At 40.6% G+C, this 15529-nt stretch overlaps 1 protein-coding gene across 6 annotated transcripts in view; it reads left to right on the forward strand.

The window, feature by feature from the left end:
* The window catches only part of Pard3b (par-3 family cell polarity regulator beta), a 974006-nt gene that overhangs the window by 804595 nt on the left and 153882 nt on the right, over positions 1-15529 (forward strand). For all 6 annotated transcript variants that reach the window (XM_048458971.3, XM_048458969.3, XM_048458967.3 and 3 more), the window contains one exon: positions 3846-4148. In XM_048458971.3, the coding sequence (XP_048314928.3) occupies positions 3846-4148 (303 nt within the window). The remainder of the gene's footprint in view (positions 1-3845; positions 4149-15529) is intronic.

Below are 15529 nucleotides of genomic sequence, written 5' to 3' on the forward strand. Positions count from 1 at the left end.
TGACTATGGTCCTGTAGACTTTCTTCCTTACTTCAGGGAAATATGTGCCTGGCTAAAAATATAAACATGTATTAGCTCTTGGCATCGCCCCTATTTTAGTCTCAATTTTATTGCAAAGCGCAGGACTGTAGCCACTTTTCACCCCGTTAGCGATTCATTTTCTTCCCCACTGCTCGGCCATGTGAGGTTTTGGTGAATAGTGAGATAGCCATGCTGTTATTCAGTCGTCTGCAATCCACTGGAGATCCCCAGTCTGACTGAGAATGCAGTGGACATGCTCTTTGAGGAAGCTGTTAGAGCAGCCTTCTCGGGAACAGATTAAAGTGGTGTGCTGGCTACTTTTATGTCGACTTGACCAAAGCTAGAGTCATTTTGGAAGAGGAAACCTTAATTAAGAAAATGCCCCAACAGGTGGCCTGTGGGTAAGCCTGTGCTCCATTTTCTTAAATGCTGTTTGATACGGAAAGGTTCAGATCACTGTGGGCTAGTAGTCTTGGGTATATAAGAAAGCAAATGACCAAGCTATGAGGAGCTAACCAGTAAGCAACACTCTCCCCATGGCCTCTGCTTCAGTTCCTACCTCCAGGTCCCTGCCTTGGCTTCCCTAGATGATGGATTATAAGCTATACAATGCAATAAACTAAACAAAACAAAGTAAAACCTGTTTTCCCCGTATTGCTTTGGGTCACGGTGTTTGATCACAGCAGTAGGAGCCCTAAGACAAGTGGGATATGGCGATATACCAACATCTCTTTGAATAAATTAGACTGCCGTAGTCCAATAAAACTCCCTGCAGTTGTGGAATTTGTCCACATCTTCATTGTCAGTTCGGCAGCCACTGACTATATCTAGCTAATAATCACTTGAATGAATTTATAAGACTAAAAAAGTTTTCTTATTTTAATTAATTCAAGTTTAAAGTTATAGGGCCACACACAGCAGATCTAGGCAATATAAAACATGAATACTACACACCATAGCCGAGGAAATGGAAACTAAAAGGGACAATCAGGAAATATAATGGGAAGGGGGTAAACTGCCTTCAACGAGGCAAAAAGAGATGTTCCAGTCATGCAAAGTTAGCGTGCTCAAGACAGTGGGAGGGAGTCGCACCATGAAATGAATTGAAAAGGTTGCTAGAAGATTCTGAAATTTGGAGATGTTAACAGGTTGAGTTTCCAGTGGTCAGGAGACTCCCAACTACTAGACACAGTTAGAATTCTCAGGCTGCACGGGGTGGAGGTGAGTCAGAGCAAGACATATGAACTGGTTTCCTTTGACACAGTCTTAAGAGCGTCCCCTCTGCTCTCATGTACCCCCTTTCCAAGACTGCCTCGGCCTCCCCCACATGGAGAGACCCTGAAATATGGCATAGTAATGGTGGTGCAGAGAAATTACTGCTTCAGCTACTGAGCGATTAATATGGAATTAGTTCCTGTCACCCTCAGTAGTGCAGAGGAGATTGAGGAAGAATTGGTTTTGTTTTAACAAAGAAAATACCAGATCCCATGCTACCTGTCATACATGAAGAAGCTTTTCATCTGTGAATCTCAGCACACATAGGAAGCTTAACTAATTTGGAAACCTCAAAGAAAGAGAGACATGAAATAAGAGACTCAGATCCTGGTGTTCCATCTCTACTATTTTAGAAAAATCAGGCTTGGCATTTTCCTATTCCATTAATCTACACGTGTAGTCCCACGCAGCGGCCAGGAGGTATTTATCTTTCTACTGACAATTTCTCTCAAGGCATCGCGGTTATGAGAGAGAGGGAACATGCAGAATCGCACCCTTGGAATTTTCTGGTGTCTGTTTACCTTGTTTACAATGGAAATCCATCCCCATCAGGAAGCATTCTCTGATAAACCAGCCTGCACCATTCCTTGGAAAATGATAAATCTTGGCATAATGCCCACTTTAGGCTGAAAGTCAAATTTCATTGGAGCAGACTGTCTTCTTTATAAAAAAAATTATCCAAAACAAACATGCATGAATCTGGGACATACATGCATTGAAAGGAAGCAGGAAAGGCACTTTAATGGGCACCCTACTGTGTAATCTTTTCATCTTAATTCAGAATCCCTTAGAGATACAAACTGACTTATGAAAAAATATAAATCCTTCCAATTATTTATATGTCAGGTAGGTTTTTACCTTAGTCAAAACAGGTATGCAGTACTGTATCCTGGCATTTCCTTTCGTCTGCTGGGACCCAGTGGTAGGTGCTGCTTTTCTGTCCTGTGCTACTTCATGTTTTATTTTGTTGCTTCTTTCTCTTGCCCAATTTTTTTTCCATTATACTGATAAAAAAAAAATCTAAAATACAAATACTGTCCTGTCTCAAGAAAAAACAGAATACTTTGAAAAACCGTGCCTTCTGACGATTTTGACAAAGGATTTGATGTCTGGAAAATGAAAAGAGCTGCTCCATACAGAAACAACTGTATTTGTCTGAAGAGAAGTTGCTGGGGACTTCGGGATCTGTTATAACTGGTCCAGGGCTTCTGTCTGTGCCTCCAGGCAAACATAGACCTTTCACTGCCAGCCGTAGCCTCTTACCGTCTCTGAGTTATGTGTGGACGTCAGTCTTGTCCCCATCCTTCCTTGAACATCTCTTTAGATGTCCGAGTCAGGATCATCTTACTCCTGCATCCCAGATATCCTACATCTTCTGTTCTCAAGGGTGAAAGGTAAAAGGTCCTCCGAACACCATCCACATCACCCCTGTCGAACAGGACATCTGAGTGAGCTTCCCATCTTAGTGCACTACTCTAATGCCCTCTGGAGTCATTCTTACAGTTCAGGTGGGTGTAGAACCCACCTAAATACATGTTCTGCTCCATCCCCAGTCTCTACATATTGTTACTCGCTACCAGTAACATTCTGTACTAGCACTTAAAGCTTTAGGGCTGTGGAGTTCTGCCAGTAATGAAGTTTAGTTTACTTATATGTGCCAATTCATCTCTGTCACAAGCCTATTAATTTCTTCATTATTTTACTCTGTCCCTAGCCCTTGCACAATGAGACACAATGATCCCCATTTGTGTAACAAAAAAAAAGATGGAGTTTCTTATAAATTACCTTCAATTCTGCTGCTTTTAGTAACCAGACAGTCTCTGTATTTCTTTTTCATATTTAAATCAACTTTTTCAAACTCTTCTTTAGAAGAATACTCTGAAACTCTGGAGTGCTGAAGAGTGATGTCATAGCAAAAATGTAGGATTCTGATGGGCTCTTTCCCATGCAGCCTTGTCCCAAGAAAGACTTTTACATCACCTCTTCCAAGGCATACAGTTGCCACAAGCACAGCTCCTTTGTAGGGAGGGACTGCTGTCAGCCCCTCGTCAGTCAGAGATGTCTCCGGGTACCTATAGCATCACGCCCCTTGTTGGTCAGAGTTGTCCCAGGGTACCTATAGCATCGCGCCCCTTGTTGGTCAGAGTTGTCTCAGGGTACCTATAGTATCACGTCCCTCATAAGTTAGAGATGTCTCAGGGTACCTATAGCATCGCATCCCTCGTAAGTTAGGGATGTCTCAGGGTACCCATGCCCCTCGTCACTCAGAGAGGTGTCAGGATACCTGTAGCATTGCACCCCTTGTCAGTCAGAGATGTCTCAGCATATCTATAGCATTGCTATCAAAGTGAAGACTGACAAATAAAGGTCATGGATTTAAATTAATCCTCTTATGCTTTTGGCATTTCTGCGTGGCTTGATGTTGAAGGCACAGGAAGGTGACAGCTAAGCGGTTAGCAGGAGTTAACAGAGATTTGGGAGACTGTTTTGTTGTATTAGCATCTAAAGTCACATTAGCCTGTGCTACCTCTCTCTTCTCTATTTTTCAGGATTGGAGGCAAACACCAGGAGCTAAGGGAAAAGCAGGCAGGAGGACTTGTTGATTATGCTACTGGAGCCATTGGGCCAGTGCATGACATGGACGATGATGAAATGGACCCCAATTATGCCAGAGTGAACCACTTTCGGGAGCCCTGCACATCAGCAAATGTCTTTAGATCTCCATCTCCCCCTCGAGCTGGACCACTTGCTTACCCCCGGGACGGACGTCCGCTGTCTCCAGACAGAGACCACTTAGAGGGTCTCTATGCCAAGGTCAACAAGCCATATCATCCTCCAGCCCTAACTGACAGGTAATGCTAGTGAAAGATGGTTGCAGTTTTAACTCAGTAAGTTTCAAATCATCTCTACTGCTGAAGCAAATAAAAGCGTATCCTTCAATCTATTAAAACTAAAATGACATGGTGCCCTAGACAAGTGCTCCACTTTGACCTACCATTAAGGTATCAGTCATCAAAAATAAAGCAATAACTAGCTATAAGGTGGCATGGATGGATGGTAGCAGCGGAGTCATGGTACAACGGGGAACAATCCTTGCAGGAATACAGTGGCAGAGAACTAATGATGAAGACTTTGAAGGTATATTGTCTTTTGTCCTGAGAGCCCTATTGTAAGACACTTATTCAAGAAGATGGCATGAAACATGGAGGTGAGGAGTCAGAAAAGGGAAAATAGCTTCCAAGTAGGCATAATTGGAGTGGGATTATAGAGAGCAACCATAGTGCAGGAGACTCTGAAAAATAAGATTGGTATTTTCTAATCGAGGAAAACTAAACTGCCTGGCTATTCACTGATGAGCAGAGGTGGAAAATGAGATAATCTTGGTCCTCGGAGTTTGATGAAGCAGAAAAAGATAGGATGTGACCTGTAGACTTAGGAGCAAGGGAAAGAGACAGAACATCTGTCTGTACAAGTAAGAAGCAAGATGATTCCAACTACAGCTCTTGCCCAAAGAAAAATGACCTGTCAGGGAAAGGATGCTCTAAAAGAGCTTCCGTGTGTATGCATTGTCATGTGACCGTGGAATCCCACAGACCAGGAGTGAGTTGATAGACCCTGCTCTAATTTGACTGTTACTGTTTGAAATCTGCAGGGAGGAAACAAAGAGGGTGGTGCAAGAAGCTCTTGTGCTGGATGAACGAAAAAGACTCATTTTCAGATCTCCTAGGGTTCTGACGACCACCGGGACTCTAGCAGTAGCCGGCTTTTGTGTGATAGCATGATATATCGTGCATGTTTACCGTTTACACATTTCCCCAGCTGGGTGATATTATGCACTTTCAATTAGGTTGGGGAGAGGAAGGGAAATCATGGCATTTTATGCAGACTCTAAAGTGTAGCTTCACAAGACTGATTACCTTTCAGAACCTTTCCAATAACCAAGTGGGAAGCGAGGAGCAATTTTTAATCCTTACTGTCAAGCTTCCAGGTTGATGATATTAAAGAAAGATGGTCAAGTTTTTCGTTAAGACAAAATGAAAATATAAATTCCTATGACTGTGTGATGCAGCCATCATAAGTAAATTGCTAATTCCAAGGATTGATTAAGAGTTGGCCTTTTTCTCTCCAGTCTGCGCATAGGGTTGAATTTTATCATGTAAATAATAATGCTATCTAAAGTCTCTTCTAGGCTGAAGTATAGTCAATCTTCCTTTCTCTGAGTCAGAAGGGCTTCGTAGCAATCCTCTTTGCATTTATACGATAGAGCAGCAACACATAAAGACTCTATTCCTTGGACCTTCCCAAGCTGGTGTGGTCCAGTGCTGGTTCCATGGGAATAAATGTGAGACATTCTAAAAGAAGAGATTATACCAAACCCACAAGCAGAATTAACTCTCAGAAATAGATTTTTCTTTTAGTGTAATCTTTTTTTCTCCGATGATGTGTTAATATGCACTGTTGACATCCAAGAATACTATACAACCAGAACTCATCATACCCAGAATATTTGTCACTAAAGTTTATTAGACCCATATTTTGCTAAGAGTCTATATTGTTCAGATTCCTTTATCTGTGACAAAAATGCACGAGACAAACAACCTAAAAGCAGAAATCTTTGTTTGTATGTGGTTTTCTAGGTCTCGGTATGTGCCATGACCACTCAGCCAAGCTGTTTCTGGGCTCCACATCATGATGTGAGAAATGTTTGGGGGCAAAGCTACTCTTCTAGTGACAGCAGGAAGCAGAGAGGAGCAGGCATTTCAATGTCCTGCCCTTCACGGTGGTTTATAATGGCTGTGAACTCGACAGGGTCTAGAATCTGGACGTATCTGTGAGGGAGTCTCTATATTAGGCTAACTGAGATAAAGACCCATGCTAGAGTAGGCATCAGCAAGTATTTCATGAGTCAGAATCCCATACTAAATCAAAAGGGAGGGGCAAACTTAACAATAGGGTTTATCTGGCTTCCTGGTAATGTAATCAACTGCTTTGATTTCTGTTCTCATAATTTCTCCATCATGATAGACTGACTGCACCCTCAAACTGTTAACTAGAATAAACTTCCCCCCACTGAAGTTGCTTCTTGCCAGATATTTGCTCACAGTGAGGGGAAGAATAACAAATGTTCCCCCAGACCCTTACTTCCTCAATCCTGGCTCCACTTCAGTATATCTATGACCTTATCAGCAGATCAATCCACAGGCAAAGTTGCCATCTCTCTGTGACCTCAGCTATAAACACTGTTGCACTGGAACCAAACCTTCAATACTGAATCCATAGGGGACATTTTTATTTCTAAACTATAACACACATGTGGATACACTGTTGCCCATGTAGTAGACCAGGAAAGAAAACTCACTGGATAATGTTAAAGACAGCAACTATAAAATGCTGCCAAAAAAATGATTTCTTTACTGCCAAGCCCAGGGTTCTGTATGAGTAACAGAGTCTTCACTTTGGCTCTGGCCTCTTCGTGTCAATAAGTGCTCCAAATCTGCCTTCTACAGAGCCTTAGGTAGCTGTTAAATCTTTGGATAGCAGATCAAAGAGTCACTCTTTTTATGCAGAATTGTCTTGATTCTGCTCTTATCTTTAATTATATTTAAACTCTGCTCTGTCCCTTCCTCTTGAAGTCTTAAAGTAAGCAATTTTGCCTTGATGCATAGTAAGCACTACATAATGGTAGCTATTCTCATCGTGATTACTATTATGACCACTCATACTGTCCGATAGCAATGAAATTCTGGGCCTACATACATATAAGACAGTTGTCCAAGCAATGTCTCCAAGCAGATACCTTATTTTATGAGTTCTAAACCTGCCTTATTTTAAAGTAAAGGATATATCACTTTCCAACACATCTGTTCGATCATTCTTCATTCAATAAGCATTCATTTGTCACTTACTATGGCCTAGATACTGTAGAAAATTCCAGGAAAGATGGGAAGATGATCCTGACATATACATGAGGACTAGAGGAGGTCCTTTTATATCCAGGAGAAATCCAATGGAAGTGGAGAGTTGTAATATCCTGAAATTAAAAATGAAAGCTTTTCTTTTTTGTTTGGCCTATATGCAAAAGGCATCCTGAAGCAAGTGATAGTAGAGCTGGCTTTGGGAGGAGATTCTTAAGCATTAACAATAAGATAACTGTTTTCCATTACAAAGTCGTCAAATGTGAACAAGGATTGAGTTGCTAGAAAGAGCATACATTTAAGGAAGTCCAGAAATACCCAGAACATAGCTTGTAGGGAAGAAGGAGAGTGAAGGAAACGAGTCTGCACAGCACATTGAGGTCACGTGTCCATCAGTAGGTCACATGTTGATAGTAACTGCCTAGAAGTCTGTAGGTAGAGCATCTCACAGCTGTCTAACTCAGACTCCAGAAATCTGGGTGGCAACCTGTGTACAGTGGAGACTGATGTGTGTCCCAGTCCTGTGACCACTGTCCATAACTGTGTCCACTGAGGTCAAAAGAAGGAAACCTACAAAGAGAATATGGTCACTAAAAGGCCATTGGTTAACTTAGAGAGGGCAGTGTCAGAAGCTTAGTAGGAGGCCAGGGAACTTAGAGTGAGACTTGATGAGGAGGTGAGGATGGAGCATGCACCTAACAGTAAAGAGAAAGCAGAGTGGTGGGCAGAGGTTAGCCCTGAAGTCACATCTAGCACGGCGCTTCAGAGAGAGCTAACAAAGTCACCTCATGTTAATGATGCAGAAAACGAGGCTCAGGGAATGGGAGTAACTGTCCCCAGATTAGGACTTAACTCTTCACCGCCCTGTGTTCTTTCCCCTCACTCACCCTGTCACTCAGGCACACCTTTTCCCTTCCTAGGGCAGTGTGCAGATAAAGTGGCTCAGTTTTGGGTTCTTAACATGTTAAAGGTATGTTAAACCATGATTTCTGGAATGGGACTGATCTCTGTCTGGTTCTCTTCTGGATTACAACTGCATGGACTTCAGTAAGATGACTTTCCCAAGATACCATGTCTCATCCTCATGCAAGCAATGCAACAAATATGATGAAGCATCTAGCCAGTTCCAGGACTGACCATTGGTCCTGAGTTCAACGGGGATTGAGGGAAAATGGTCCATCCCCTTATAGAGGGTTGCTGCGCGTTAAAAGATACATAGATCTTAACAAAGACAGTGGTAAGCGCGTGGTAGTTACCACAGCTGGACTGCTGGACTAGTAAATGAGGACGAACAAGAGAAGGTCAAAGTGACAGGAAGTGTGGGAAGGGAGAGCAGGGCTTCTTCAGCTCCACTCACACCTCTTTGACACCCAAGATTTTTATGTGACCCCTAAGCATATAAGTAATAAAATATATATACAAGTTAAGCACTTACTGATAATATATCATAAATACGTTTATTTTAAGATGGTTTTTATGTATAATTTTACCCGGCATTAAAAATGAAAGCAGATTTGCATACTAATGAGATGCATGCTCATTTATTTTACATAAAAAATTCAATCATGGCTGAATATTTGATGCTATAGGACATAAACCATCTTCAGCATTTTTCAGAATTGATCAATACTTTGATTTTATAGTTCCAATGCTAAGAACACCACTTCACATAAATAGAACAAAATGACAGAAGTTATGCTTAGGGCCCCTGTTGGAAATTCTATCCTCATCATAAGCCAGGATTCATATAATGACTGTTCTCTGTGAAATCCAAGTCAGCAACTCTAACATCAATCTTTCAAATCAAACATTCTAACAAAATACAGTTAAAAGGCACATGAAATTGATATTTACTTGCTGAGAACTGATGGTAGGCAAACATTAAAAGTCTGAGTTTTCCATAGACATGTAGGTATAGTAAAAAAAATATTGCAGTGCTTAACATACAGCAGTCTCAGATCTGAGCCAAGGTACAGTGTTCAAACTGTTCATGTTGTATGTTCAGGACCAAGGCTGCAGTGAAGGGGAGGGATACAGCGTGGGGGAGTGCTGCCAACAACACCATGAATTGATTATGTGGTAATCATGCATCCAGAGACCTTTTACTGTTGCCAAAATTTTTGCAACCTTTCTATTCATTTATGACCTCTTATGGGGTTATGACTCGCAGTGTAAGATACTGGTTATTAGTGGAAACAGAAAGAAAAGATTCAATGGCAAGAGATAAAATAGAAAAGTTCAAGAGCTGAACAAAAAAAGAGGTGGGGTGACTGGCCCTTGGTCAGCAGAATGAGGCATCCTGAGTGAAATTAGGGGACAGCGGTGGGAGCAGGAGCTGGCTGAGGGTTTATACATGGCATAGAATTCTAGAATTCTGCACGTCGATCAATAACAGAACATTCTCACCTTTCTATTCGATGGAGGCTTGATGTCATAATGCCTTAAATGATGAGATGGTTAATAAAACAATTTACTTTTTCATTAAATTTTCATCTCTATAAAAACGTACCTGTTAGTATATCTGTGCTCAAGACTGACCTGAACAAGGGTACAGAAGGCGTTGCACAGTGCCCTCTGGTCACTGGGCAATCATTTCCTCAGTATGAACTCCTCCAGTTGTTTAGTCCTTTCTCATAATCCATAGCTGGAGCCCTCTTGGTGGTTGGTTCTCTGGATACACTCAGTTCTATTGAGATTATGGTCACTGTGTTAACCATGGTGTACAGAACTGGACGCCATCTTTCAGAGGCATCCGAAGTCAAAGGATTTTGTCTTCCTGGGCCCTTATCCCTTATGTCTATTAACGTGACCTGAACTTGCATATCAGCTCTAGTTTCTATCTTATGTTATACTTTTTCTAAAACGTTTATGCTTTTTCATTTGCATTACTGTTTTAGTTTGTTTCACACTATTATATTAAACCATGACCAAAACTGAGGAAAGAGTTTATTTGAGCTTGCATCTAGAAGGGAAGTCAGGGCAGGAACTTGAAACTAGGAACTGAAACAGAGGCCATGGAGGGGTGCTGCTGACTGGCTTCCTCTTCCTTGCTTGCTCAGCCTGCTTTCTTACACAACCCAGGGCCACCTGCCCAGGGGTGGGACCTGCCCGCCGTGGGCTGGACTCGTCCACATCAGTCATTAGTAAAGACAGTATACCCCCACAGACTTGTCAGCAGGGCAATATTATGGAAGCATTTTCTCAATTAAAATCCCCTCTCCCCATCTGACTCTAACTTGTGTCAAGTTGACAAAACATACTTCAGGACAATTGTCAAGCTATGTATTATTGAATCTTATATATGTAGAATAAATTTTGATTGGAGGATTTTTTTATCTAAACTAAAAATATACCTTTTAGGATTAAAGCCAGGCATAGTTGACAAACACCCCCAATCCTAACAAGTTCAGGATGAAGCAGGAGAGTCATTTGTTTGAGCCTAGATTGGGCTACATAGTGACATCCTATCTTCCAACCCCCTTCTCCCAAAAAAAATGTACTTATTAGTTTTAGCTCATTATTATCATTCATGAAGATATTCTATTTGTTCAAAGTATTAGCTATGCTTCATAGGTTAGTTTTGTCACTCTCATCTTTAATCATTGAGACTCATCTATGTCATTGATAAAATCATTGATCAGTGTCAAGTATAATCTTTGCAATTCATTATTTGAAACCTCCATTAATCAGCTCTCTGTGGGATCTTCACTTAGCTATTAATTCAGTTGACCATATATACGTTACACTTTTCATTTCAACCAGAAATGCTGTAAAAATGTCTGACTTACTTCGATATGTACCATGCTTCAAAGAGCCAGTCTGTTTACCATCTCTTAACCTAGGCATGAAAGGAAACTACATGTTCTTAGTGAATCCAAAAGTAATTACTTTTTATGACAGATAATCCAAATAATGATTACATTTAGACTTAATTATAAGATTTTATGTGGTTCAGTAATACTGGAATCTTCATATTTGCTTACTCAGTGTTTATTGACTAATGTATGATAACTGTGAAAATAAAGTGGTCAGTAGCAGAGAACACCATAGTCATCAGGTAAGTATTCGCATTGCTCCAGCATGTATGTACAAGTGCTTTGTAGAAAGCTTTAGTGAGCGTCTGTTACATTGCAGAGCTCATACAAAGCAGTCCTACCCCTCAAGAAACTCAATCTAGTGGCCGAGTCTGTCTCATAGGCAGACCAAAAAAAGTATCATAGTATAGTGTTAAGAGTTATAAACAGAATCCACTATTTAAAAAAAAAAAAACTTTAAATTGTAAGCACATTTTATTTTGGAAAAACCTGAAACTTTGGCACTTCCCTGTAACATTGGTTAAAATGAATCAATTTTCCAAAAACTTAAGTTTGAGAACTGTAAAATCAAGAGAAGGGTGTACCCTATATCCAGTGGGTCGTCTGTGACTGAAGTGAAATAAGCCCACAGCCTGTCTCAATAAACATCAGCTATGCTTCTCAGGAAAGCTTTTACCCAGTGACATTGGGTCATAGAACACAGTAGGCTGTGTATTGAGGGCAGTGGATTTAAGTATAACTGCTTATGAAGGTTGTTATTGTATCTTGCTGTTGACCCTTGAAATCATGCATTTTAGAACCCAATAGATTCCATCTGTTCCATGGTCACATGGTTAAAAGCTAATCCTAACTTCAACTCTAACTCTTGCTGGAGGATATTACAATTATGAAAAACAAAAAGGTAGAAACAGAAAAGTGCGAGGATGATCTACAAAATAACTGGGAAACATCCAGAGTCTGTGAGATTTGTCATATCATTTGCATAAATGAATAATGTAGTTGTTAAACAGTGGGATACTTAGGTAATTATCTTTTTCAATCCGTAGCTCATTAGATATTCCTAAGCTAGTCATCAGAGTGAAGGTTATCTTCCCTCCATGTCACTCGAATGTCCAATAACCACATACTGAACTAGTCCAGTTTTCATGGCCCTGGAAGAGCTGTCAATGACAGAATGTGTGAAATCACATCTCTTGGCTAGAAAACTAGAAAACCCAATGGATATATTTGTGTTTTCCATTCATGTGACCCTGGCCTCTTCAAGTGACCTCTACCCATCTTCCTCCTTGTCTTCAGTTTGGGGAGGACCCGAAGCTGTGGGCGGGGCTTCCTGTGAGTAGACTTCATCTTTGTGCTGCATCATAATTCTAAGATAATCTTGTGTCTATTATTCGGCAAAAAAAAGATGATTTGAAAGGGTTGAATAATCAGTGAAATATTCTAAGCAGTCGATTCCTTTGTAATATATATATATATATATATATATATATATATATATATATATATCCAGGAGTCTCCAGTAACTTCATATTGGCAAAAATTAAATGGTCACTTCTATACAGAAGACAATGTGAAAGAATAGTGTTTCATCTTTTCAGTCAATGAAGTCAAAAGAGAAAGGATTTCCAAGGGGCTGTTGTAGATCACTGCTTGGAATTCATCACAATCAGATCAACCCCAGATGACTTGTTTTTTCTCCCCTGTCTCTCCACTTTAATAATGCAAGTTTTAGATGAGCAGTACATAGCACTTGGGTTAAGTATATTCCTATTAGCTTCACATGGGAGGTTTTCTTTATCAGGACCTTGTAGACCCTCTCTTATTCAGTCAGAAATATTTCTGTCTGAGTAACTTCGACTGTGACTTAACTGAAGTACTTGGGTAGCTGTCTTCTTGATTTTGGCAATCACTGAAAGTTTTGTTTTGGGAAATTCTCCAAGAAGAGGAAAGATGGATTTGAAAGGTATCAGCAGGCTCCGCAGCCAGGTGGGAACAGCTGGGAGGGGACGAATCATGTGCTCCCGGGGCAATGTAAGATAATTGATATTTCTGTCACAACAGTGTATTAATTGCAGAGATCCAGCATTTCACTAAGCCGTACTCTGTCACTGACAGCTCGCGGGAGACTGGTGTTTGTTCCCAGTCTCCTCCCTAGTGATTTTCCCAGTTAATTTTATTTCAGTTTCAGAGTATTTTAGATCTTCCTTCTGACTCATACTTTTATGAAACCTGTGTGTGGGATCTGAACAGTGAATACAATAATTTCTTAGAGATGTAGGGTTTTTTTTTTCCTACAAGCAGAGCCAAAGCCATCTCATTTCACGTCAGGAATCCCAGTGATAAATGCTTTTTCTATGGAGATTTAACTCATCAGTTGAATGAAGCAATCAGATTTTCCCCCCTCAGAACATAATGCCATTCATGTTTAAGTGACTTTCAGATAATAATGAGAAATCTCTTAATGAAAGAATTGCTACGACCAGATAAGTGCGAAGAGTAACGGATATATCATTAACTCTACTTTCCTTCACCCCTTCTCTTTTAAAACTTGAGTTCTCATTAATTTCTCCATGTTCGGAGAGCCCCACTTTTGAGCTGATGCTACTAATAACAGACAGACTAAATTATCAGTTTTCAGGAGTGAAAGATGTAAATAGCCTTCTAAGGAGGAGGGTTGATACACAATGACTGTCCATTCCTAAGGCCACCTCCCCTCCGAACCCCATGATTCTCTACCCTGATTGTTAAAACTATTGTACATTTACTCATTTAAATGCTTTTCAAACAAGTGACTTGAACTTTGGGATCTATTTATCTAGCTAAGTATTTACTCAGAGGAGGCTGAAGGGTATGTATAGGCTATCCTCAGCAAAACATGAACCAGCACAAACAGAATAGAGAATAATAGCTCCTACGCTGTAGAAAGGGTATTGAATTGATATAAAGAACAGTCATGTTTTCCTTGGCTATCCTCAGCTCTCCGTTCCTCATTTGCTCATGCCATAAATCTTGAGATGCCTGTTATATACTAAATGCTGTGTTCAAGGCTATGGAGATGTAGCCTGTATTAGGAGCTTTGAACTCTGTCTCTTTCTCCAGCAGAACCAGACTGATGCTGATCTACTGCAAGCCTCTTAGGACCTGTGGTTTGCATTCGTCTATTAGGCTAAGCCACATACCTTTTCATTACACAATCTTTGCTGATGCTAAAGACAGATTTCAAAGTGCCCTCTTTACAGTTTCTGGATTTAATGCAATCTGTAATCAAGAATAGGCCATTGTTAGGTCAATTGCTTTCCTGTATTTATCTTTTCAAACAATAAATAATCAGTGGGATGGAAGGGGCAGTAAAAGAGAGTTTTAATTCTAGTACTCATAAATATCCACCATCTTAAAGAGGCGTTTTAATATTTATATGTGGTGGAATACACTCCCCTCTAGAGAGAGCTTGGCTGAGGGCTGATAGGAATCCATTCAGTATTCCTGAGTCATTGCTTTGTATACAGGCAATCCTGAGCAAGCCTGGAGATCCCCTCAAATGTGCCCAATAGTCAGTCTCTCAGTTCTCAAATTACCAATACCTGGGTGTACACACCTAAGAAGGAAACTTTTTGGTACCTACTCAGTGGGCTTTCTATGTCAAGTTTAGTAGAGGACCCCGGACCTGACCATGCTCTTCATCAGACAAGCCTGAACAGATCACCTTATAGCACTGTTTCCCACTGTTGTGTTCCTCATAAAGTCCAGGACTGGAAGACACTGTTCAGGTTAGATGCGCTTGACACTAGGAGCCAAAAAAAGCACAGTTGTGTTCTGGAGAATGTTAGGCTTAATGTCAGACATGAAGCGAGAACAGCTCCCAGGCACGCGCACTCTGAGATCCCTGAAAACATGCTGTAGGTGTAGTGAGCGTGGTATCAATGGAATTTCTATCCATTCTTACTTACTTTTCCCTTATAGAGCCAGAACATGGACAAGTGCTGGCAGGGAAGGACAACCTATGTACAAGAGAGGACACCAGAGGCTGAACATAGAGAGATTCTGAATCTGAAACTTATTTTGGGGAACTGATTCTGTTACCCAGCATTGTTGCATAACTTTAGACAAATCACTTACCTTGTTTCTTGATTTCCATGTCTAGAGATGGGCCTAAGCACAGTACCTACAAGAGAATGCTGTTCCTAGGATTTGCATGTGTTTGCATATACAAGTAGGGTACATCACTGTGTAGCTAGTAAGCAGCATCTTTATATGTAGTAATTCCTGAGAATTTATACCATTCTGTCATTAAAATTACTATTCATTCCATAGATGCTAGCACAGTGACAGGTGCCTATAATCATAGCACTTTGGAAAGCTGAGGTACAAAGATCATGATTGGGGTCCCTTCAGGCTACATAGCAAGACATTTACATAAAAATGTTGTTTGTTAATTCCCTTGTTGGTCCTTAATAGCGAACTGAAGTTGGGAGGAGAAGTATATCTTGCCTTTCACTATCTTTT

Source organism: Myodes glareolus, chromosome 1 (assembly GCF_982192425.1).
Source record: "Myodes glareolus chromosome 1, mMyoGla1.1, whole genome shotgun sequence".
NCBI lineage: Eukaryota > Metazoa > Chordata > Mammalia > Rodentia > Cricetidae > Myodes > Myodes glareolus.